The 23,318-nt window shown below is 41.6% G+C and overlaps 1 protein-coding gene across 1 annotated transcript in view; it reads right to left on the reverse strand.

The window, feature by feature from the left end:
* Positions 1-23,318, reverse strand: part of pclob (piccolo presynaptic cytomatrix protein b) — a 58,717-nt gene that overhangs the window by 14,880 nt on the left and 20,519 nt on the right. The window contains exons 10-25 of the mRNA XM_034685066.1: positions 21,819-22,727; positions 18,890-20,107; positions 16,429-17,011; positions 13,654-15,198; positions 12,447-13,199; positions 11,632-12,365; positions 11,251-11,516; positions 10,045-10,873; positions 8,529-9,579; positions 6,654-6,722; positions 4,593-4,672; positions 4,383-4,458; positions 4,148-4,273; positions 2,513-2,621; positions 2,227-2,294; positions 1,902-2,125 (exon numbers count right to left, since the gene is read on the reverse strand). Coding sequence (XP_034540957.1) covers positions 1,902-2,125; positions 2,227-2,294; positions 2,513-2,621; positions 4,148-4,273; positions 4,383-4,458; positions 4,593-4,672; positions 6,654-6,722; positions 8,529-9,579; positions 10,045-10,873; positions 11,251-11,516; positions 11,632-12,365; positions 12,447-13,199; positions 13,654-15,198; positions 16,429-17,011; positions 18,890-20,107; positions 21,819-22,727 — 8,640 coding nt within the window. The remainder of the gene's footprint in view (positions 1-1,901; positions 2,126-2,226; positions 2,295-2,512; positions 2,622-4,147; positions 4,274-4,382; positions 4,459-4,592; positions 4,673-6,653; positions 6,723-8,528; positions 9,580-10,044; positions 10,874-11,250; positions 11,517-11,631; positions 12,366-12,446; positions 13,200-13,653; positions 15,199-16,428; positions 17,012-18,889; positions 20,108-21,818; positions 22,728-23,318) is intronic.

A 23,318-nucleotide genomic window follows, 5' to 3' on the forward strand; every position in this document is an offset into this window, starting at 1 on the left:
TCAAGGAAACGTTAACTTGACTTCAGTCTGACATAGAGTGTGTTTTGCATTGGCTTAGAGATGAATCCTACCCTGTTGCATTAGAGTTACAGTGTAAAATATTCTTACTGGATCTATGAGCTTCAGAAGAGATTTGACCATCTTAGCTTTGAATCAAACTGTAAAAATCATCATTTGAAATCTGAAGTCAAAAGTCTGAAGTCAAAGTATTTAAGTTTTTAATTTGATTCTTTGGAACCATTTCAGGAGAGTAATTTGATTCTTTGGAACCATTTCAGGAGAGTGTGTAAAACTGAAATAAAAAGCATCTGCAAGGTTCTATGATGAAATAACAGCAGATCTAAGTGTTCATAAAAATATTAAAAGCAAGAAGAGATGACAACTCTATAAAATCCAATAGTTTCATGCACTGTAAGATACCTCATTGAAATACTATTACTAAACACTAGATGGAGGTTCCCTGATAATTATTTCAAAATCTGACAACAAAAAAGTAGATTTAATGCAAAATGAGGCAGAAAAACTGGACTCTTGTGACTTATTCAAAACTGACCATAGCTGGTTCTGTAGAGTAGACTATGTGGAGTATCAACAGATCTAGAGGAATAACAGTGAAACTGAGACCTATTTACAAAATAGATGTTAAAAGTTGTCAGAGGTGCAGATTCTGAGTGTATTGATGTCAAATATGCTTAACAACTGCAGGCAACGAAAAATAGGGAAGTATGAACATTCCAGCTATAGTAAAGGGCAAATCTGAAAACAAAACATTGTAATACAAAGGAATGTAAACTACTTTTATATTCGCTTGCCCATACTATATTACCTCAAGATATCAACTTTTATCTAGTTATTTTTTGCTACTTCGTTAGATACATATAATGCAGGCAGCAGTCTTTTTCCCATTAACCCTCCTGTTATTTTGCGGGTCAAATTGACCCTTTTAAAAGTCTATTTTAGGCAATATAGGCCTTCCAAACCAGCCAAATGCAACGTAAAAATATGGGCAGCATGTGACAGAAGAGGAGTCGTGTTAACTTATCAACATCACTTCATTAAAAAAATAAAAATTCAAAATGTAAAATAAAATAAACAAAAAAATCTGTCATGTAAAACTGTTGTATTTATATTTAGGTCTTTCCAATGTACATTTAAAAAAGTTTTAACATTCATTTTAATTTAAAACGAGTGAGTTATCCTCATTGAATCATGATCTGTGAGAATTAAAGAACACCAATGGACTAAATCTGGATTTAAATTGTTAGAAATGGAGTTAAAAATTCGATTTTTAAAAATGTCTATTGAGATTTTTTGGGGTTCTGACACTTTTGGATAATTGAATCTGCCCTGGGTCAAATTGACCCAGGAACATTATTGCTGTTGTAGAGAAACGAACATAACAGGAGGGTTAAGAGATACGTTACTGCATTTGAACCAGATGTCCATCAAATCTAAATTACTGCTCATGTGAGCTATCAATGTGTGTTCTTCTTTATCTGTAATCAAAATGTTTTCTATACTAAAAAAAATAAAATGTAATATTAAATGCATGTCTCTGTTGTAAATAAAGAATTAAAAGAGTGCAGATTATGGATACCCAGGGTCATGTGCTGTACCTATTTTCTCAATAATTAGCCCGTTTCCCTGATTGAACAGTCACATACCATCTGATCATCACTTGATATCATCACATGATATACTGGAGAAGCATAACAGATCATATGGAGTTCAACAGACTGTGGCTTCAAAGATGGATCCTCTAACTCAATATATATGAAATAGGACCCAGTTGTTTGCTGATATCCCCTCTTATTATCAAATTGTAAACTGAGCTCCTTACAACTGAAGGGCGTTTCCAAGGCACGCTTGCAGACAGTAGGCCAGAGAGTTTATCTTTCTACCTTTTGCCGTTGTTTCTTGTTGATAGCAGGGGATGCAGGCTGGCCAGGGCTGGGTACACCACTGGATGCAGCTGATCCCGTACCCGAGTGGAGGAGTGCAGAGCGCTCAAGTGCAGAAAGGACCCCGATACCCCCAGGCCCAATAGGAGCCTGCTGCTGGGACACCTTCTGCAGCTCTGCAGCCAGCTGCTTAGGATCCACTCCAGGTGAACGCTGCCCACCCACTGAGAAAAAATGTGTTTGGTGAAGCAGAATGCATTTATTTGAAATAAGTACACAGATTCATGCATGCATGCAGACAAATCAAACAAATCCTTGTACATACCAGCCTTAAGCTGGACATGGTGCTCCAGGGCTTGTGGGTGCTCGGGGTCAGACAGCATGTTAAGGTCACTGTTTGGATCCATACAGGAAATTTATGATGGGATATTAACCAGTGTATCTCATAGTAATCAGCCATCGTGATATTTGTCAGATAAAGGGGTGTGAATGAAGAGATGGGAAAGGAAGGAGGAGAGAGCTCAACATTGGGTGCAGAGTTACCATATTGCGACTAAACATGAAGGAGTTTCAGTGGGATAGAGGGCTAAATGATGACAGATGTAACTCACAGTCTCACACAGAGCTCCGCCTCTGCACATGGCTGGCCCACGATGCACTGCACTTCTTCATAAGTCTTTCCTGTGAGAGTGATTCCATTCCACTCTAACACCTGCATTCCTGTTGAGTGATAAAAGGTAAGCAGACAGGTTCAAAGGGGTGTTATCAATTCCCAGACAATATGCTACAGCCTGTGGCAAGTCAATTCACTACATCTTTACATAACACACAAGGTTTAATCTGCCTGCATGCTCACAGAGAAGATGTAACACTTCAATTTGTTGTACACCTGATGGAGCACTTAAATAATTTGAATTTCCATTGTTGATTGTGACATCGCTTCACAGCGTTGCATACAGGGAGCAGCCATATGATACCACAGTTATTACTCACAGTATTTTCCAATCAAAAAACAAAAACCCATAACAAAACATACTGGAATTTTATATTAAAATCTGTATGCTATTTATAGAACATATAAACCTCACACACAGCAAAAGTTCCAAGACCTGAGCCATGTGAGGCTTCACATACACAGCTGAAACCGTATTTTCAGCTCTGCTTACAAAACACCTAACCTGCTGTGGTTACAATAAATGCTTGAATTTATTTTTCTGCATGAGCCAGTGCTTTTCTACATCATTTCCCTTGCTTTCACTATAATACACTGTATCCTCCCCACTCTATTTCTTTATGCACCTGAAGGCATGTTCTGCTGCCATTGTCCTTTAGTGGAACATACACATCACATGACATTTGCATAGTTATTATTCAGCATCCAGCATGCACTAGAAGTAAACATTGCCAGTCTGTCCACCCTCTTAATTCATTACAATCATTTCAGTCTTATTATCCTCCTGCAAATAAATTAAAATGAAATAGAGAACGAGAGTAAACACACAAGCTGGTCCGTCCTTCACCCCCTCCCTTGAGCAAAAGCAAAGTCATGGCAGTCTCTATGGTGGAGTTCCCATTGAAGAAAGAGACCAGAAGCAGATTAATCCTAAACATACCAAACTGTGTGATTTGCCATTAATCTTCAGGCTTTTCAAATGATAAACATTATAAGATCTATCATTTGAAAAATACAGTTTAAGACTGTGATTTCGCCTCCTCTTAAAGCTATTTATTATGTGTGTTTGTCTATGCCTGCCTTTGTGTTTTGTGTGTCTATAGTGATGCTAAATATAACCTAATGACTAACAGCCAAGTGCTGGGGAGGAGGGTGAGTTGACAGGGTTTTTTTTCCATGTTTGGATGCAATGTGTTGGGGAATGAGACATGACAGACCACAACACAGAAGGCTACAACAGCAGCTCACTTCTCTATCCAGAACTCACTGATTTAAGCAGGGATTTTTACTGAATCCCTACATCGACCTTAAAAACACTTAATGGTGCTCGGATTTGCATTTACAGCCTTAATCTCTTATTTTAGTATCAGAAATGAAACATTTCCCCATGTACTGTGTGGAATGAACCACAGTAACATCAAACCAGGTCCTTGTCTTTGACTCAAAAGCATATTTTTCTTATAAATGATTGACAAATGTTGTTTTCCAGAAAAAAATGATAATAAAGATAAAAATTCAAGATTTCCCATAGGGGGAAAAAATTATAATACATATTTTTTAATTCTCCTCTTACCCTCCACAACTCTTCCTGTCTGTTCTGCTGCACCACCAGGGATAACTTTGGCAATGTAGGCTCCAATCTCTCCTCGGCCTCCCGGGATCTGCTTCCCACCTACCACACGGATCCCAAGTCCGTTTCCTACAGGGGTAAAATAAACACACAACTAACTTTAGCAAAACTGTGATACACAATGATGGTGTGCGCATTCTTGCATGATGTTTCTGAGTGTTCTGTGTTTGCATTGTACCGGAGACACTGGTGTCCTTCAGGTCTCTCATAAGCTTGAAGCGAATGTGAGGGAAGGCATATGGGGCCAATTTCATCTGTGAGAGATTTTAAAGAATTAACAGCATGGTCGAAAAAGAGTTCCCTGAGAGAAACATTACACGTCCATCTGCTGGGTATGTAAGTGAGTAAATAGAACAGTATGGTGTTGCATGTTAGCTTGTAATCTTACCTGTCTCCTGTCCCCGCTGTGTGGATGCCCTTCTCTTGGCTTATCAAACCAATCCGTGTCCTCGTTCCTTAGATGGTAGGCTGGGCAAGGAAAAGTAGCAGTTAAAAGCCATGTACACACAAACAAAAAACTATCCCAGCTTCTTAAAACTTTGCTTATATGTGGTGATGACAACTTGGGGAAAGACAAATCTTGCAATTAGGTTGAGGTATGCATCACAAAATTTGTTTCATCTCTGTTTACATGAATGCAGTGCAGATCTCTGATCAGACTGGATAGGTGACCACTAAGAATTACAATCACTGTTCGACACTATCCACATAGTCTGTCAGATCAAATGATCACTGCAAACACTTAATGTAGGATGAAAACAATTTCAAGAGGATTCAAAGTAAGGCATGCTTTTGATACCATGCAATGCTCCCCGTCTTGGTGTGAGGGCTCTTTTAGTCCAAATTTGAATGCTGCTATACAGTAAACATTGTAGCAGAAAGAAGTCCTGAAAGATCATATGACATCATGTTGAACAGTTTGAGTCAAATCAGTGTGGGTTGGAGTTGTCCCATTGTGTATGTTTTATAAAACAATTATTTACATCATTAGAATAATAAATCTTGTTTATAGAACTACTGCCAAAACAAGTGTGTTTTTTTCTGCATTTGTTTTTGATAAAGTTATTCTGGGGTTGAAGGGGGAAATATGTACACGGTATCTAAATCCATATCTTCCACTTAAGCTTATGGTATGCCATTAAAAAACTTAAAGCTGTGAAGCTGCACTCTATTGTTTCGACATATTTATAAAGTGTTTGAGCTTAGTGTACTTAAAAATCATAAGCTTTTTGTGTAGACATTTAATACCTTGCAATATGATGTGTAACCTCTAAAGATACTGGATGGCTTGTGCCACATTATAGCATTGTTATTGCAAACCTTATATATATAATATATATATAAAAAATAGTGGTAATATTGTGAAGCCATAATAACAAAGCTTTTTGAAGCAAAAGATTATTACCATGGAGAAAATTTAACTAAATATGCCAAATTTCTCCATGTATTATCAGCCATGTAATTAGACCAAAGTGATACACAAAAAGAGATGAGGAGAAATGGTCTAATGACCCTCTATGCTGAAGGTAAATGTTGCCTTTTTATCTACCTGTATAGGAATGGGAAGCAATCCACTTTTTAACAGTACTGGAGTTTTATTTATTTATATACGCCTAAAATGATTAGACACAGGCAACATCGACCTTCAGAGTTCAATAACATGTTTGGAAAAATGCCTTTTACATATAAGCACTGAATAGCAATTCAAACATATTTTGGTGGAAACACTTGTGCATGACCACACAATATACACGTGATAGCAGAAGTGCATGAACATGAATACCGGATATGGGTCTGATATGCTGACAGAACCACTGTGATGAGCAGTCATTCCAGAATGATGAATTTTGAACTCACTACTGTTCATGACTTCAAAAATATATCTTGTGCCATTTAGATGAGTTTCATTCCAGAATGAATTTGACATGTCAACTACTCAAGATCTGCTACATGACATGTATTGTACACTATCAAATGAGTCTGGCATGTTAACAAATCAACCAGAGAAGTGCATCATTCAGGACCATGGTATGCGGCATGGAGGCGTACAGTCTCTCTTGTAGCTACATGGAAGTTGGGATGCTGTCTCACCTTCTATATTCCAGTTTGGGCCTCCAGCTGGGGTACAAAATTATATGTTTTTTTTCTTTAAAAAAATGCGTTCAACCAAGGTTCATACACAGACTAAAGGAGCTGTGCTAAGACTAGATATATATTGTGAAAATACTCTAGCACATGCACTAAAAAGCACTTCGTCATCTATAGATTGCATGCTTGTAATTACTACACGTCTGACATTACTAGCCTATCAGACGGTTCACAAATTTAAGCAGAAGCAATGTGAAAAACATACAAGATACATTGTAGGTAAAAAAAACTTGATATATAATTAAGCCATATTAGTACCAGGACAGTGAGGGATTTTAACTAATACTGTAAGATACTCTACCGTGTCTGATACTTTCATGAAAGATTCTGGCATCATCTCTGTTCAAAGTCAGCATGGACTCACTTAGTGCTGTAATCAAGGCAGATGGACACTTTTACATGGGGTCAGGACAAATATCACTTTCTTACCAATAATTTAACCATACTATTACATTAGTCAGTGGTCTAGAAACATAAAGTTGCTAAAAATGTTTTTAGTGATATACATTTTAATACTTGCTGACAACCAGTGTTGATTTTAACTAGTCCTAATCAGGCAGTTTTGAAAAAGCAAATGGTCTTTAGTATTGTGTTTTGTGCTGTGTATAAGTTTCTACTAAACCCATAACCTAGTGTGTTGAAGTAAATGTGAAAAATAATGGACTATTATAGCATGGTGATATCCACAGATTTTCCAAATGGAACACTACCAATCCCACACTTAAAGATATGGGAATAGTTCATATCAATATTTGCTGTCAATCATTGGGGACATGGGCAACTTAAATAGAAACAAGACACTCAAAACAACAACCAACAAGCATAAAACATACACTTTATTAAGATGGAAACAGAAAATGTGTTGCACAACATGCAAGGATGCAATGTCAGATAAAGACAGAAAAATAAAGATAGATAGCAACAAAGACATACACTTGGCATAAATAGATCATGATATGAATTATCAAAAGAACATTTAACTGCATAATAGTCCTTGGACCAAAGTCGTTTGGCAATAAGGATTGGCAAAAAAAACAAAAAGTCCTGCAGTTTGGAGTATTTTTGAATTGATAGGTGTGTCAACATACAAAGAGATAATAAGGAGTATTTACACAAAGGGATTGTCTTGATTGCACCTGCAAAATACTGCAGACTATCTGGACTAAAAGTTCATTTTAAACCTTGTGCAGCTTGTTCTTTATTTAAAAGACAGACATGTAACTTAAAGTAAATATACTTCTTTCTAAGGCAATGGTCAACTTTCCACAAATGCAGTGTCATTATCTGAAAATCAGTAAGAGGCCTGAAACATTTTAAACAGAATTCCAAGACACTCCTTGTTGTACCTTTAGGTAAGCATTTTGTTACAGATTTCTGCTAAGACAGCTGTCCAATGTATAACTCATGAATTAGGTAGATTAATGATGGTCTGTTAAGAATGACTTAGATTTATTATTATTTTATTATTATTTGTGTAGGCTTTGTCACACTTAAAAAAAAAAGTGGAAATACTCAGACATGCAAGCCCAGTGTAGACATTTTACAGTTGTTACTTATGACTGACCTTTATGTGCCATCACCTTTGTCTACATAAATGTTTATGCAGGAGTAAATTCATAATAACTATGTTATATCTACTGTGCATTCACTTAATTTGCCCAGTGTACATACTTTGTTTATGATGGTTGTGAAACATGTTCTGTACTGGGATGTCAATGAAACTAGACTTGTTGACTAAAGATAAGCAATCTGTAATGTCGACAACATGTAGTTCAAGCCCGTTTCAGATTTTGTGCGCACAAATTATAAGGGAGGTTTTTAGTGCAAGGATGAAAATCAAACTGTGAAAGCATTGCAAAATTAAAAGATGGAGCATGCTAATTAAATCACACGAAAAACATGGATAGAGCTCTTCAATGACATACATATACTCAGGCCAAGAGTGTTATGTATGTGAGTACGATATTCACAAGAAAGGAAGTTGCATGCAAACATCCATGTGACATTTACAATTAAGGGGGATATATAGTTATGCACAACCAAGAACTGTTATCTGGAGAACTGATTTGAGAAAGAACCAGTTATGCAAAAAGTCAGTAAGACAGCTCAGCATAAGCATGCATGACAAGCAGGTCCACACAGTTTAATTGTTGTAACAGTCTCAGGTTCCATTTACCTTCACTGTCAGACATTGCTCCTTGCGAGTCATCCATGATGAATGCAATGTCCCGGTCATAGCCTCGAGTCCGAGATTCCTCCCTCATATGCTGCTGCACCTCAGGCAAGGAATGGCTAGACCCAAATTGGTCCCTGGAATCAGCAGAAATTGGAGGGAGAGGTCCAGCTGAGGCTCTAGCCATTCCCATAGGCTGCCCCACCGGACTCAGAGGGCTCTCCTCTTCGGAGTTCTGAGCCACAATGGGAATACGGCCCCGGCTTTGGCTGATAGGCAAACTGGTTGGCTTTGCTCTGGCCACACCAGGGGCAAAAGCTGCATCCAGGACTTCTCCTTCTGTTTTAAGTCGAAGTGAAGAGCTGGATAGATCCCTTTTGATAGATAGATCCAATCCATAAACTGAAGAGGGGCGGGAGGAGGGACGAGATGAGGGTCGGGAACGGCTTCCACTTGGGTAGGTCCCATCATCCTGGGCTGTTGCCCTGATAGTGGATCCTAGTCCTATAGACTGCCCAATATTAAGAGAACCAGCTAGATTGACCCCCAGAGAGGAGCCTAGATATTTCTGCTGTTCAGACAAGTTTTTCCTGATCCCAAATGTAATCTCATCCTGAAGCAACCTAGCTGTCGCAGCCAGATTTGTTACAGAGGAGGCCCCGGATCCCATGTAGTTGCCAAAGTCAGGCTCCAGGTCCCTACTCTCCTGAATTGGTGAAAACTTAGTAATGGCCTTGGGGTCTATTATGGCCTTTTTGTTCTTCATCTGTTTCTGGTAAAGCACAGCTGCTGGGAGTTGCTTTGCTGCCTGTTTTTCAAGGGTAAGTCTGCCAATGCTATACTTCTCTCCTTTTGGAAAGTGACGAAAACTGCTATCACTGGGGAGATACTGGGGAAGGCCAAGCCCTGTTAAGTGTTCTAGTCCCTCGGTTCCCCGCCTGAACTCCTGCTTAATTTGCTGCTTTAATAGCTTCAGCTCATAAGGCTCCTCCATAGTGTCATCTTCACCTTTACCGTAACCCTGAAGCCGAGACGAGCCTAAAAAATCAGCCACCTATAAGGGAAAAATAATATGCCACACATTAAATGTTTCTCAACAGTAACATGAATTTAACTCACAAAATAAATTCATTTAATGTGTCTCACATATATCTTGCATAGGTGACCATTAAGAGAATACATAAATGACATAACTGATCAAATTTGTTCAAATTTGTACTTGTTTCAAGTAGTAGGTTTGAATGAGGATGTTGTACAGGGCTACACGTTCCTTGTAATCTGTCTGTACTTATATAGTGCTCCAGGGCTTGACGTTAAGAACATATGGATATTTTTCATATAAATGAGTTTCAGTTTAGCCAATACACTGTCATATTAACTTTGATTTTGCCCATAAAATTGGAAACACATAAATTAAAAAAGCATTGTATCAATGCTCTCAAGTTTAGTTTTACACGGAAGGAAGTCAGTGATAAGGTGACGCGGAAAAAAGGGCGTATTCTAAAGTAAAATTATTTACCTCTGCTGTGCGCCTGACTTCTGCTGCCCTTAGTAGCCTATCTGCCTTGGACAACTCCTTATCAGGCAGGTTGAATCCAGAACCTAAGCCAGTGTTGCTCAGCCCTGTTGAGGTCTTGGTTAGCTCCCCAATATCTTCTATCAGTACATAGTTCCTGGCATTGTGGTGGTCAATATCGGCATAAAAGGAATCCGCAGAAATGCTAGACATTGGACTAGAGGCCATGCTTCTCTCCTCTAGACCCAACCTCAAGTCCAAGCTCCCATACTTTCCCCCAAGGTGAGCCACCCCATAGCCGCTTTCTGTGGAGGTTGGCACAATGAGAAGTGGCTGGTTGCGAATGGCTTCATAGTTGGTGGTGATTTTGGGGTCTATATCTGACATGTTGGATTGTCGCTGCTTTCCCTGCTGCAAGAGCAGAGCATGTTGGTAGCTACTTGGCTGATTCTGAGCATGGGAGAGGGAAAGAGTTTGGTAAGGAGACACCTGTTGGTGGTAAAGGGACTGTTGCTGATATATGTTCTGCTGGGTGTAGTGGCTGGTAGTTTGGGTCTGGGGAACATACTGAGCATAGTGAGAGTAGGGACTAGTAAGCGTGTTGTACTGAGAGTCTGCTTCTGTCTGTGGGGGGATAAATTGGTCAAATTCTGACTGGGGTGCTGTCCGTGGTCTTTCTAGGCCATCTCCCCTGGCCTCTCGGATGTTGGCAACCTCACTGTCTGACATGTAGTCTCTTTCCTCAGCTACCCCTTGAAGATAGGCCCGCTCTCTCTTCTCTCTTTCCTTCAGCAAGGCGTCCTTGCGCCGGTTGATACCCATCTCCAGGTATCTACAGCAGTAAGATAAAAGGAACATATTGTTTACAAATTAAGAAATAATATATATTCTCAACAAAACAACCAAACATTCTGGGTTCTCACACATTGGTACCTTACTATGTGTGAGTTTGAAGAGGTCTCACTGAGTGATGTCAAGGCAGCCTTTTAGCCCATAAGCTATCAGGGTCAGAGGGGAATCATGCAGATGAATTAGGAATAATGATTGGGTGATAGGGAGGCAGGCAATGATATTGGTTACAAACAATTCACAACATGATTACTGGATACTCTTGGTATTAGATAATGAATTGATGTCATGGGGCAAAAAAAGGGGAAGCTTTTAAATCTTAACTTTGGTTAATACAAATTAAAATGTATTGCATCTCACCGTAACTTAGCGTCAATCTCTTTTTCTTCTTCATCTAGCTCGGCCTGTTTCTTGCGAAGTTTAGAAGATTCTCTCTCCACCAGATCAAGCTCCTTGTCAATGTCCTGCAGAATCTTTGCCCTGGCTATGGTTGTGCTTCGGGCAAGACGCCGACGAGCAGAGTTGGTGCTATAGCCTGATCGTCCTGCCATGGAGTCATCCTCAGGAGGGGGGTCTGGTAGTGTCCGCTTGACCTTTTTACCTGTACTAGAGGGGGAACCTCGACCCTAGAAAATAAAATAAAATCATAAAGCCCTTGATCATTTAACTAGAAATAAAAGCAATGCAGAATTTTTGTTATATAATATAGACAGTAATTCATTCCCTTCTGCTGTGACTTACAGAGTAGCTGTCTGCATAGTATCCACCCATCCTGTCATCTGTGGAAGGACTAAGGGATTTAGGGTCAGACAGAGATTTTTGACCAGCCTTCAATATCCTAGGGCCGGAGGAAAATCTGTTTGGATCAGCAGTCAGCATTCTCTGCCCTGTAAGTGACTTTTCTGGAGACAGGGGGGACACTTGATTGTAGAAGACTTTGGACTTTGAGGGAACATCAGCTGTTAAATGTGTGCTGTAGGCCACTTCAATTGGTGTATGTCTTCTGTCTAAATCAGTCTGACAGCTCAGACTGCCACCTCTCTGAGAGTTCTCTGGAGCTGAGATATGCTTGATTATTTCCACCCTAGTGTCCATCTGGACATTGGGTCGTTTGATAGTTCCAGAGTGGTCAGTCTGGACAGAAATCTCTGCTACTGTCTGGATAGCAATGCTTGAGACCTTGGACCCATGTTTCCCCTCACTGCTATGTTTTCGCGAACGTCGTCTAGCTTTTGTAGGAGTGTCCCATTCATCTTGATCCTCGTCATCAGTCTGGGCAGAGCTATCAATATTTCTTTTATTTTTCTTTCGTCTTCCCACATGCTGCTTTTCTGCTGAGTCTTCATCGTCTGTTTGCACTCCACTATCAATTATTCTCTTCCCAGTGTCCTGATCAGCTTGAAGCCTTTTTACCACACTAAGCTGGTCCTGATCTTCCTCAAACTGTCCCCCAATAGATGGAGTTGTAGACTCATCTTTTACAGGCCAGTACTGGCCACTGTCCCCAACCCCTGCATATTTAGCATCTAAAAGGGACCCTGTGGTTCCAGTGCTACCATAGTGTTCATCTAGCTGACGCTGGAGTTGCAGTTGGAGATGTTGTATTTGTTGCAATTGCTCTTTCTGCTGGGCATACGTCTCCTGCTGGGCCACCATGTGGGCATGGTGCTCTTCCTCTTGCTGCATGAGAAGCTGTTGTTTCAGAGCTTGTAGCTCCTCAAGCTCCCTTTGGACCATAAACTGCTCTTGTTCACGGTAACGCTGGATCTCCTGCCTCTCCCACTCCAGCTCCTCAGCAAGACACAGTTGCTTAAGCTTTTCTAGCTCAAGAAACTCCCTCTCCATCTGATACTGTGCCATCTTAGTGTTGTCTAAGCCAGGGAATATGGGGGAGGAGGCTAGGGCATCAAGGGAGGCTGCAAGTGCTTCCAGAGTGGTGTCTGAGTACATGTCTGGATAGCCTGTTATGATGTCAGCCAAAGCAGTGGGAAGGAGCTCCTTGGGTAGCCCTGCGTCAAAAGCAATTATCTGCCCTGGGTCTGTACTGGGAATAAAACCATAAGGGTGTGGCGATGGCTGGTTCTGGACTGTTGATGTGGGTGTTAAGGTAGTGCTAAAGAGGGAACCTGGTTGAGTTGTAATTGCATATGTGGATGGGACTGGAGCAGCTACAGAGGAATAAACTATTCCATCTGAGGTTCTAAGAACACTATTAACACCAAATCCAGCAGCAGGGACCTGGGAGTACGGAGCTGTCTTCATCCCAGGGTAGGTGCCAGTAGCTTTGCTGGTGTAGTCAAGAGCTTTACCTGCCATGACCAAATAAATTTACTTTTATTTTTTTAACATACTTTAATTTCAGAGACAAACATACTGTTTAAAAGTTGAAGGTGAAGCAATTTGGATTTACAAAAGACTCCCACTGCGCATGCATATCTGAAGTCATTTTGGCTAGCAAGATGCAAAACCAAAATACTGAGGGAGAACACGGAGGCACACACATGCATCTGTATAAAGAAAAAAACAAAAAAAGCTTCTGTTAATAATCATTAAAAACATGCATATAGAGCAACAGAGAATTTTAATAATTAAAAGAAAGCATGCATAAACAAACTTAAAAATGTTCTTTATGCAAATTATTTAAGACTAAAAGCACTTCACAAATAAAATTGATACATCAAATCAAAAAGAATTTAAGCATTGAAACAAGCAAAGAGGATGGTAACGAACACCTTTAAAAATCAGAATTATCCTTTTACTCACCAGCAGAAAGTTTTGTGGCAGTGAGGTCTATGGCGCCATCTGAGGATCCACCAAGGTAGTCATATTCACTCTTGGGGTCATAAGAGAAGAGCCCTGGCTCCGTCAGGTTTGTCTCAGACATTGAAGATTTGATACCATTCATGCCTTTGATACCATACAGTCCAGCATGATCATATTGATAGTGGTCATCCCTGTAGCCAAAACGGTTGTCAGGCTGAGCTGTGACCGCGGGCTGTGTTCTGCAGCTTCCTGTGAATGGTAGCTTGTAGATGACATCACAGCAGACACTCCTCCTACCAGCTGTAAGGTCAACTGGAGTCCCATCATCCTCTACAACAGTAGTCACGACTCCTGGGCTTGTGCCAGACAAAGCTACCATAGCTCTCACTGGTCTGTAGTTTGACAAATCCATAGCCCCTGTGGCCTCTAGAGAAAGGACAGGACCTCCATTGCTGATAGCTGTTTGGGTTGAAGATATTGGCTGTTTAACTCCTGAGTAGACTCCATAGGAAAGATTCATTGGGATTTCTTGAGCTGTGGATGCCACTGACCTTGCAACCGCCTGGGTTTTCACAGGTCTGTATACAATTTGCGCTAGTGGTTCAAATGGTTTGTATGTGGTTAAAGACAAAGGCAATGACATAACAGGGCCTTGCAAATCAAGGGGTTTCTCTGCTGGTGGGTTGTTATATGAGGAAATGGTGGCTGTGCATGTGACTATTGTGATGCTGTCAGTGACAACAGACAGTGTTGTTGCAGGTGTGATCTCTGCACTAAGATTTACTATCTCAGGCTGCACTGCTGTTATTTGACGCAAGCTGGAGTCACTTGAAACAGACTGTCGACAGGACTCAGGTGGCGTCAGGTCCATTCCTTGCTCAGTCATCCTTACTCCAACCTTCATGGTACGTAAATCAACAACATCCCCAGGATAGACCATCCTCCCATTCTGTTTTGGCAAAGGCTGGACCTTGGTCATGTCTGGTTGTATGGCTACTGTTGCACTGGGTGGAGGGACCTGTGGAAGTCTTTCATGGACCACAGAAACAGTTGTCCTCTGGACCTCAGTGGTGACCACCTGAGTGACCAATTCAGGACGGCTTTCAGGAGGCTGGCCAGAGGTGGAAATTGAAGATGAGTACATATGACTCATACTGGAGACCACCTTTTCTGGTCCTCGAATCTCTTGGCTCTCAATAGACTCTTGCTGAATTTTAGTAATGGTGAGTGGGGCCACAGATACACCCTGTGGAATATTTTGAGAGGTGGGTATTGAGGTTCTTCTGGTGTATGCCTCAGTAGTGATAATCTCTAGAGGGTGATCATATTCTGATGAATAACTCAATACCTGGGGTATTTGTTCTGTTGAAGGAATAGATCCTCTTCTATAGGGATACTGAACAGGATGACCATCAGTTGGGATATCTTTCTCAGCTGGCAAGTTTACGACCTGTGCCAGGGGCATTTTTGGCTGCATGGTTATGGATTCTCTTCTTGTGGCAGCAAAGGCCTCAGTCGTAACCACCTCTGTTGGTGCTTCATACGCTGATGGATAGGTAAACATGTCACCTGCGGTGTATGAGGGCTGAACAATGGATGATATAGATGTCCTCCTCCTACTGGTGGTCTCTTCAGTTGTAATGACCCCGACTGGCATTCCAGTCAAAGGCTGCACCACTGATGGAATTGAAGCCCTCCTTACATTAACATCCTCTGTTATAATTTCTGTGGGTGTTTCACGCTCAGGCAGCATAGCTATAACCTCTAATGGCAATGATGAATGTGACATTGAGGGGGATGTATTAACTCCATAGACCAGTGGCGTGTAAGTACCAGAAGGTACCTCTGGTTGCACTACCATTTGTTGGATTTCAATCCCAAGAGGTGATGGTATGACTCCAACAACTGTAGGAGGTGTCATAGTTGCAACTGTAGTAAGTGGCATTACCTTTGTTACGTCAGGTGTTGGGGTCACTTCAGCCATGAAATGTAGAGGTTGAGGTACTGGAGATACAGTTGCTACAGCTGGTATTCTTATAGCAGTGTCAGTTGGAATAATCTCCGAAGGTAATCCAAACCCTGCAGGGAGGGTAACAACTTCAGCTACAACAAGTGGTTGCTGCTTAAGTAGCTGCTCTGTCCCCCTGTGAAGATCTTCTAAAGGCTGGACAGTTTGTGGTACTGGTTGAAATTCAGCATTGGAGTAATTTATGTTAAAACCTGGAGGTAAGTCTTGTTCTGTGAAGTGAATTGTTGCTTCAGCTACCATTCGTTGCTGTTCAACAGGAATTTGCTGGTTAAGTCCTTGCACTGGTGATCGAGTTGTAATTGCCTCAGTGATAAATGCTTCCACAGGCATATCATGTTCTTTTTCTGGTATTTCAATATGAGTTTCTACTTGAGGATAAAGAACAGTTGAGGGGACTGTAGCTTGTCTATATTGGGGAATAAGTGTTTGTGGTAGTTCTTCAGGCTGGGCCGGTGCAGCAACAACTTCTGTCACAGGCTGAGGAATTACTGCTCCAACTGCAACCTCAGATGGAACTGCTATGCCCTGGTTTTGGTTTGGATGCTGATCAACAGATGGTTTGGATTGCACTATGGCTGTGGCTTGGAGGATTAGCGGTTGAGTAAGAACCTTTTGCTCTTGAGGTACTGGTATGTCCTCAGGTATCACTCGAGTTGGTGCCAGTGGCTGAGTAAATTGTTGTTGTTGGACATATGGTTTCTTAATTGGAGCAGGCACAATTTGTGCCTGTATAGTTGTGTCCTGACTAGATGACACTGAGATTACATCAGCCCCAGATGGTGGCAATGGCACTACAGGAGGCAGAGAGTCCTTCTTGGCCCTTCCAGCTCCAATCTCCAAAGGCGTCACTTGTTCTGCTGCCACAATTGGAGCTGCAGGTATCGGAGGTTGATGTCTCACAGTGGGGACAGAGGCTCTTCTGACTGCAGCCTGTGCTGAAAATGCATCAGTTGGTGTTTTCTGCTCTTGTGGCGTGGTGCGTACCCCTGCCACTCTTGTAGATGGGATAGAGCCACGTCTTACAGGTGCCTGGACTGTTATTCCCTCAGTTGGTGAACCAGGCTCAGATGGAAGAGTAATCACCACATAGGTCTGTAAACATTTGACATGTCTTGGGGACAAAGGTGACTTCGGTGATGTTGCACCCAATCTCGACTCCACAGGGCGTGTCATGCTAAGAGACAGAGCATTTGGAGGTTCTTTAGTCCTGGGCAGTGTTGCAGCTTTTGGAACTACGTGTGGAGGTGGCTTGACGCTCTCTCCTGGCTTGTGGCTGAAAACCAGTCCGGCTGGAATTGACACAGGCTTTGGTGGTATGGGTGGGGGAGGCTTGGTGGTTTGACCAGATGTTATAACAACGGAAACTGGAGGCTTTGGATAAACTGTTGGCTTGGGTAAAGTGCTAGGAGCTGGGGCTGCTGATATTTCTACTGTGTCTAAAACTTTTGTCCCTGTCATCGGTTTAGGTGGAAGTGGTGGAGCTGAAGTTATATCTGTACTGGGTATGTATGAAGCAGGTTGTGTGGATTTTTGACTGGTTTGTGGCAGAGGAGTTGGAGTTATTGGCCCTGTGCTAGCTATGGCTTGTGGGATTTGTCCAAGCTGAGATATATGTTCCCCGCTGGGCACTATAATAACCACATGCCCTTGTCTTGTTTGAGTTACTACTTGAGGTACAGCAACACCTTCTGGTTGAAGGTCATCCATTCTTGGCTGTATATCCACAACTATTGACTGCATTGGCTGGCCAGCTGCTGTGGTTCCCATAGTAGTGGTAATAGTCGGAGTGGCTTGCTGAACAGCCCTAGCAAGTGGCAACTCTGAGGTAGGCTCAGATAATGACACTGAAGTAGACCGAGGTGGAGGAGGGGGTGGGACCTTCTTTTTGACTATAGTGGTTGATGCTGTCACTGGTCCAGATCCCTGAGCTGTTTGAGTTGGCGCTGGGGCAACCATTGGACGCATAGATGGGACAGCTGGTTGTATTGGGACTGAGTGCACCATTGTAGCTTGGGCCTGAGCCGGAGTAGTTACAAGTGCTGAGGCTGGAAGTGGGGCTTGTGCAGTGATTGGAGATGTAGTTGAAACCAGGTCAGGCATCTGGACTATGACCGGCCCAGGGCATGAGGCAAGAGTGACAGTGGCAGGAACAATGTGGGCTGAAGCTGGAGTGGAGACTGCAACAGGTGTTGATGCCACGAGGGCAGATTGAGATGAAACTACACGAGGTGCTGGACTCTGCGCTGAGACCTGTATTACAGCCGGTGCCTCAAAGGGAACCTGAGAAGGAGAAGACACCAAGTCTGGCATTTGAACAATAACAGGTTCAAGAGAAGGCATTTCCACTTGGGCTGATGTTTGGGCATGAGCTGCAGAAGCCACAAATGGAACATGAGCTGTTTGAGCTTTGGATGGATCAGACACCACATCTGGTATAGTAACTACAACTGTAGCTGGGGTGGGTTGAGGGACTGAGACCCCACTGGACAGTCCTGCGGCAACTGTGACAGAGGATGGTGGAGAAGCCTCTGTAATTGATTTGGTTAAATATGAAGTCGGAGGAGTTGGTGTGGACAGTGGAGTTGATTCTGCTGAAAGAGGTGTTTGAGCCTGAAACGATGATGAAGACGTAGCATTAGAAGCTAAACTGGAATCAGGAGTTGCTGGTGAAGTTGGAGGAGACACTGGTGATACAGGGGAGGGTGTTGTGGTCAGTTCTGGGGCTGAAATTGGTGTTGGAATAGGTTTTGGCTCTGGAATTTCACAAACCACTATGATATGTTCAATATCCGCTGTTTCATACAAAGGTGGGCTTATGGATGGATCTTCTTTAGTCTCAGAGTCATCACTGGGTGTAATGTCAGATGAAACACCAACACCATATTCATCAGCAAGACTATCATCCTCTTCCTCCCCAGAAGAACACTGAGTTATCTTGAGGTCTGGGATGGGAAACAATGCCTTTCTAAGTTCTGGATCTTGAGGAAGCATAGGCCTAACAAAGCTTATAGATCCACCTGAAGTACTAGGAATAGCACTCCCCTCTGAGCGCTTAGGGGGTTCAGTGGGGCGAGGTGGTGCTGGCCGTTTCTTTTTCCTCACTTGCACTTCAGTAGAAGTTTCAGTACATGTAAAAGGCATATCCATTTGTCCAGTAAGTGAGACCTCTTCCGTGGGTATTGTCACTACACAGGTGTCAGCAACTACCATAGGACTAGAGACCTCTGGTGAGGAGGTTTCCATGGCAGTCTGTGCCTGATGAAACTCTTGTTCTATCATCATTAATTCTCTCTTTTTTTGCATCATCTCTTCATAAACCTCTTCTGGAGACCTGAGTCTTTTGCTACTTTCAGAGCCAGTGTCAAGTTGGTATTCTTCTTCTTGAGTTTCACTCATCTTGATTTCAGGATCTTCAACCAAGGATTCATAAAGATAGTCCTCTATTGCCATTCCTCCATAGAGTGGCTCAATATCAGGAGGACTCTCCCCTGGAATGGCTCTTGATTTCTGAATAATTTCCTCATATGCTTCTTCAGCACTCTTCAAGGATTTTTCCACTGTATACTTCTCTTCAAATGGATCAGGGAGAGTGTATGGTATCACTGTTGGTGAAGGCTTACGTCCTCTCTGTACAGCTCTTCTAGTCTCTGCTTCTGATTCTATACTAGCTGAGTACTCAGAGCCAGATGTTTTATATGTGTCTTCAATGACTGTGACCTTTTTCAGGTCCTCTGTTGAAGAGCCATCATTAGTAGGAGACGGTAATTTGCCATGGGTCCTCAGTTCCTCTTTGTCTTTCTTAGACTTATCTTCATCCTTCATCTTTTCTTCCTCAGAGGAGTCAATAGTGGGGAGAGGCTCTGTTGGGTGCCTGTGCCTACCTTTGCGATGTTGTTTGTCCCCTTTGACCTTTCTGTGACTTGGACTGCTGTCACTGTCCTCCTCCAGTGATGAAGCTGATGTAGGTGAAGATCCTGGAGTAAAGCTAGATACCTGAACACTCGATGATCCCTTGGACAGGGATTCAGTGATGCTCTCCACTTCCTCATCAGTGCTTTGTCTCTGTCTCAAGACAGGACGGGCTTTCTTGAAAGAAGTGATGGGCAGTGTTTCAGGAACTTCTGGAGTTGTGTTGTCTGTTTTGGGGGCTATTGTCTTGGCTTGGTTGCTTTCATCTTCTGTGCTACTCTTTAGTGACTTGGCTGTTGCTGAAGCATTTTCGAGCTCAGCCTCCATGATGGCTTCCTCATTGTCCAAAGTCTCTTGTTTTTCATCTTCCGAAAGAGACATTTCCTCTTCATCACCCATGCCCATTATCTGCCTACGGATAAACTCTTCATCATCTATGTTTGAGTCAGCACTTTCAGTTCTGATGTCCTCGCTGCTGGATGAAACATTGCTGACCTCCAGCCTTCTCCTCTGGACCTTTGGTGAGGGTGAGGGTGTGAGTTCACTCCCACTGCTATCATCCATTGCTTGAAAACTCAGCCGTCTTCTCTCAGCTTTAACCTCTTGTGTTACTGGAGTCAACTGATCTGTTTGTACCTTCTTTTTACTTGTTTCACCAGCCACTTGCCCATCCTTAAATTCCTGTGATATAGGCAAAATCTGGGGTTGATCCTCATCAGGCTCTTCTTTTGATTTAGGCTTAATAGCTGTAACAGGAACAACTTTGTTTTGCAGTCCAAGTTCCTCTGTATTTAGTTCTATTTGGCGACCGTCTTGGTCCTAAAAAGTAGAGAGAAAAATAGATATGAGTGAACAACATTCTGATGATAATACAAGACTTTATCAGACAAACACCAACAGAGATATATCATCTTATTTTCTTAAACCTGTATGGATCAAGATCTTTGCCAAAATTATACTAATGATTAAACAAATCTATAAGAAAAAAACTGAATTTGAATTAAACTTTTATATTGGGCTCTGAAAAAAAAACGTAATAAATTAGAGCTTAATAAATGAAGAAAATACTTTTTAATTTTTATGATTAGCTGTGGAATTATTTTGTACAAATTCCCTACATGTTGCATTGCATTGTATTATAGTTACTTTAGATACTTTTTTTTTTTTAAATCCTCCTCCTTTTGGCCTTGATTCATCCTCTTGATGCATTGAATGAGATAGTGATTATATTGTGTGCCTGTACTACAGAGAAAAAAAGTACTGTGGGAAGTTATGTTTGAAAAAAAGAAATCCAATAACAACATTTTTTTTTTTGCTGGTTGTTAAGCGAGTACTTTGCATCAGTTGCAGTATGAGAGCCTTACGTGAGATCACGTAGTTTAGCTGCAAGACTTTAAGGATCTTTTCTATTGTGCTAGTTCTGCAAATTCTCATCCCTCTCAGCTGATGCCATGTCTGTACAGTGGATCAGAGCCAGAAATCTGAACTTAAAAAATAATAGCATAAATCTGTAAGTGGAAAATTTAAGAGCTAAGATATACATCTTTATTTCAACATTAAATACAAGTCTTGTTGTTTTTAAATAAAAACCGACTGGTTAAAAATTACCTTTGATTTGACTTTTTTACTTATTGTCTACATTTTAAGTCACTGTTGTATTTCAGAAGCTTAAGATCCTGCAACTTTCATTTGTATATATTTTATTTTTCAGCTACAGATGCTTCTGCTCAGACGTAACTACATTAATATGTAGTAAGGATGTGTGTGTGTAGTAAACTAAACAGTTAAACGCTGTCCCATGTACCATGCTTCAGTCCCTGGCAAATGCCATAATGTGATGATGATCTACTATCTGGATGTAAACAAGCACAGATGACTGATGGAGTTGTTGAGCAAATAATGAAAGTGACTTTAACAAAACTCTGCAATAAAGAAATGACTGAAACTGCATGTATGTATAAATCAGGTTAATTGATGGACTTTAGCCCCACCGTGAGTGAGAGAGACCGAAACATACACTGCGTATAGCTTTTACAGTTCTTTGGCCAAACATGAAGTCAGTATCAGCTATGAATTTGATGCCTACATATTAAAAAATATTTTGGTGTAAAAAATTAGTACAGTGAATATAGAGCAAGCATGGCAATACCCACAAAATATCTATGCTATCTTGTTTTATTTTATGTATGTATAAAAAAAAGGGGGGCGGGGAGGGTTGTATTCTTACTTTGATGATAGTGTCCTTTGTAGATACTGGTACTTTCTCTGGAGCTGAGTTCACATCAGCAATGTTTTCAGCTGGCTTATCCTCCACTTCTTTGCTGACAGGTTCTACCTCTAATGCCTGTTCTGGTACTTGTGACTTTGGTTCAACCTCGGCTTGCTGTAAAGACTTTGTTGGCTGGGTCTGTTTGATATGATCATTCTGCAGCACTTCCTCAATAGCCCTCTCTGGAGCAGACAGTTCTGGCTTTGTTTCAATCCCTGGAACAACTCCAACTACCTCTGCAGCAATAGGAGGAGTTGGTACAGTTGTAGCCATAGTCACTGGGAATGAGGGAGCCTCAGCTTCATCTGCTTTAACTTTGACAGTTGAAAGGTAAGGTTTAGTCTCTTCAGCTCTGGGAAATTCTGTCACACAGGACTCCATTTTCACTGCCTCTTCATTATCTCCAACTGTGTCAGTCTTTGGAACATCTGTATTCCCTATCGATGTTACCACTGGCTCTTGCTCTGGGGCCATTGTGGGTTCAATGACTTCTGCTTTTGAAGTTACAAGAGGCAGTTTTTCTGATGGAACCTTTGAAGTTGTGGGAATTAATGCAGTCTTTTGCTCCATTTGTGTGGAAGCTGCTGCTGCTGCGGTGTCTACATTGGTAGATGTAGGTTCCGCCTTTACCCTTGGGCTTGGGACTGTTGGTATCTTGATGGAGTCCTCTGGGGGCTGGGATTTCGCAATAGGGGGTGTGGGCTCTGTCTTTGTCGGAACAGTTTTGGGATGTGCCTTTGTGGTCACAGGTGTGGCTGAGATGTCTGGCTTTGCAGATACAGGTGTAGGCTGGGGCATTTTTCCTACGTCTCCCAGCTGTCCCGACAATGCCCTTTGAGTCTGGCAGTTCAGACACAGCCATTCCTTCTGTAATGAAACAAGCAAACAAGCAAACAAGTTAAACCACAACCAAGATCCGGATAAGTCAAACTTTACATGAAATCAACCTACTTTTTGATTGTTTTATTATAAACAAAATAAGAGACTTGGTTTTATATTAAGTTCAAGCTAAATAGACATTTTGCAGATTCAACTCAAAATAAAGGGATACTTTGTAAAGGAGAATTAAAAACAGCAGCTTACTGTAAAATGTCTAACTTTAGAGAATGCTATTTTCCTTAGTGTTCCAGGGTTTAGCTAAACCCCAATGGCGGAACCAATGTGATCATGCGGATAGCCTATATTTGCATATTAGGAATCTCACTGCATGTTGTTGTTTTTTCTTATAGGAGGCAGAGCACTGAAGTCGTGCTTACCTAAGCTTATTGACATCAGCTACTTCACACCCCCCACTATCAGTACCTCATCCTTCAGCTGCTTGGCTACCAGCCAAGTAGAGCAGACACTCGTTCAATAGGGATTAGTCATGATTTTCGAATATTGGAATAGTCGTTGATTTATAAAAAAAAATCGAATAGCTCATGTGACTTCTATCTCAACCTAGAAATATTCATTTTT

Source organism: Notolabrus celidotus, chromosome 6 (genome assembly GCF_009762535.1).
Source record: "Notolabrus celidotus isolate fNotCel1 chromosome 6, fNotCel1.pri, whole genome shotgun sequence".
In the NCBI taxonomy this organism is placed as follows: domain Eukaryota; kingdom Metazoa; phylum Chordata; class Actinopteri; order Labriformes; family Labridae; genus Notolabrus; species Notolabrus celidotus.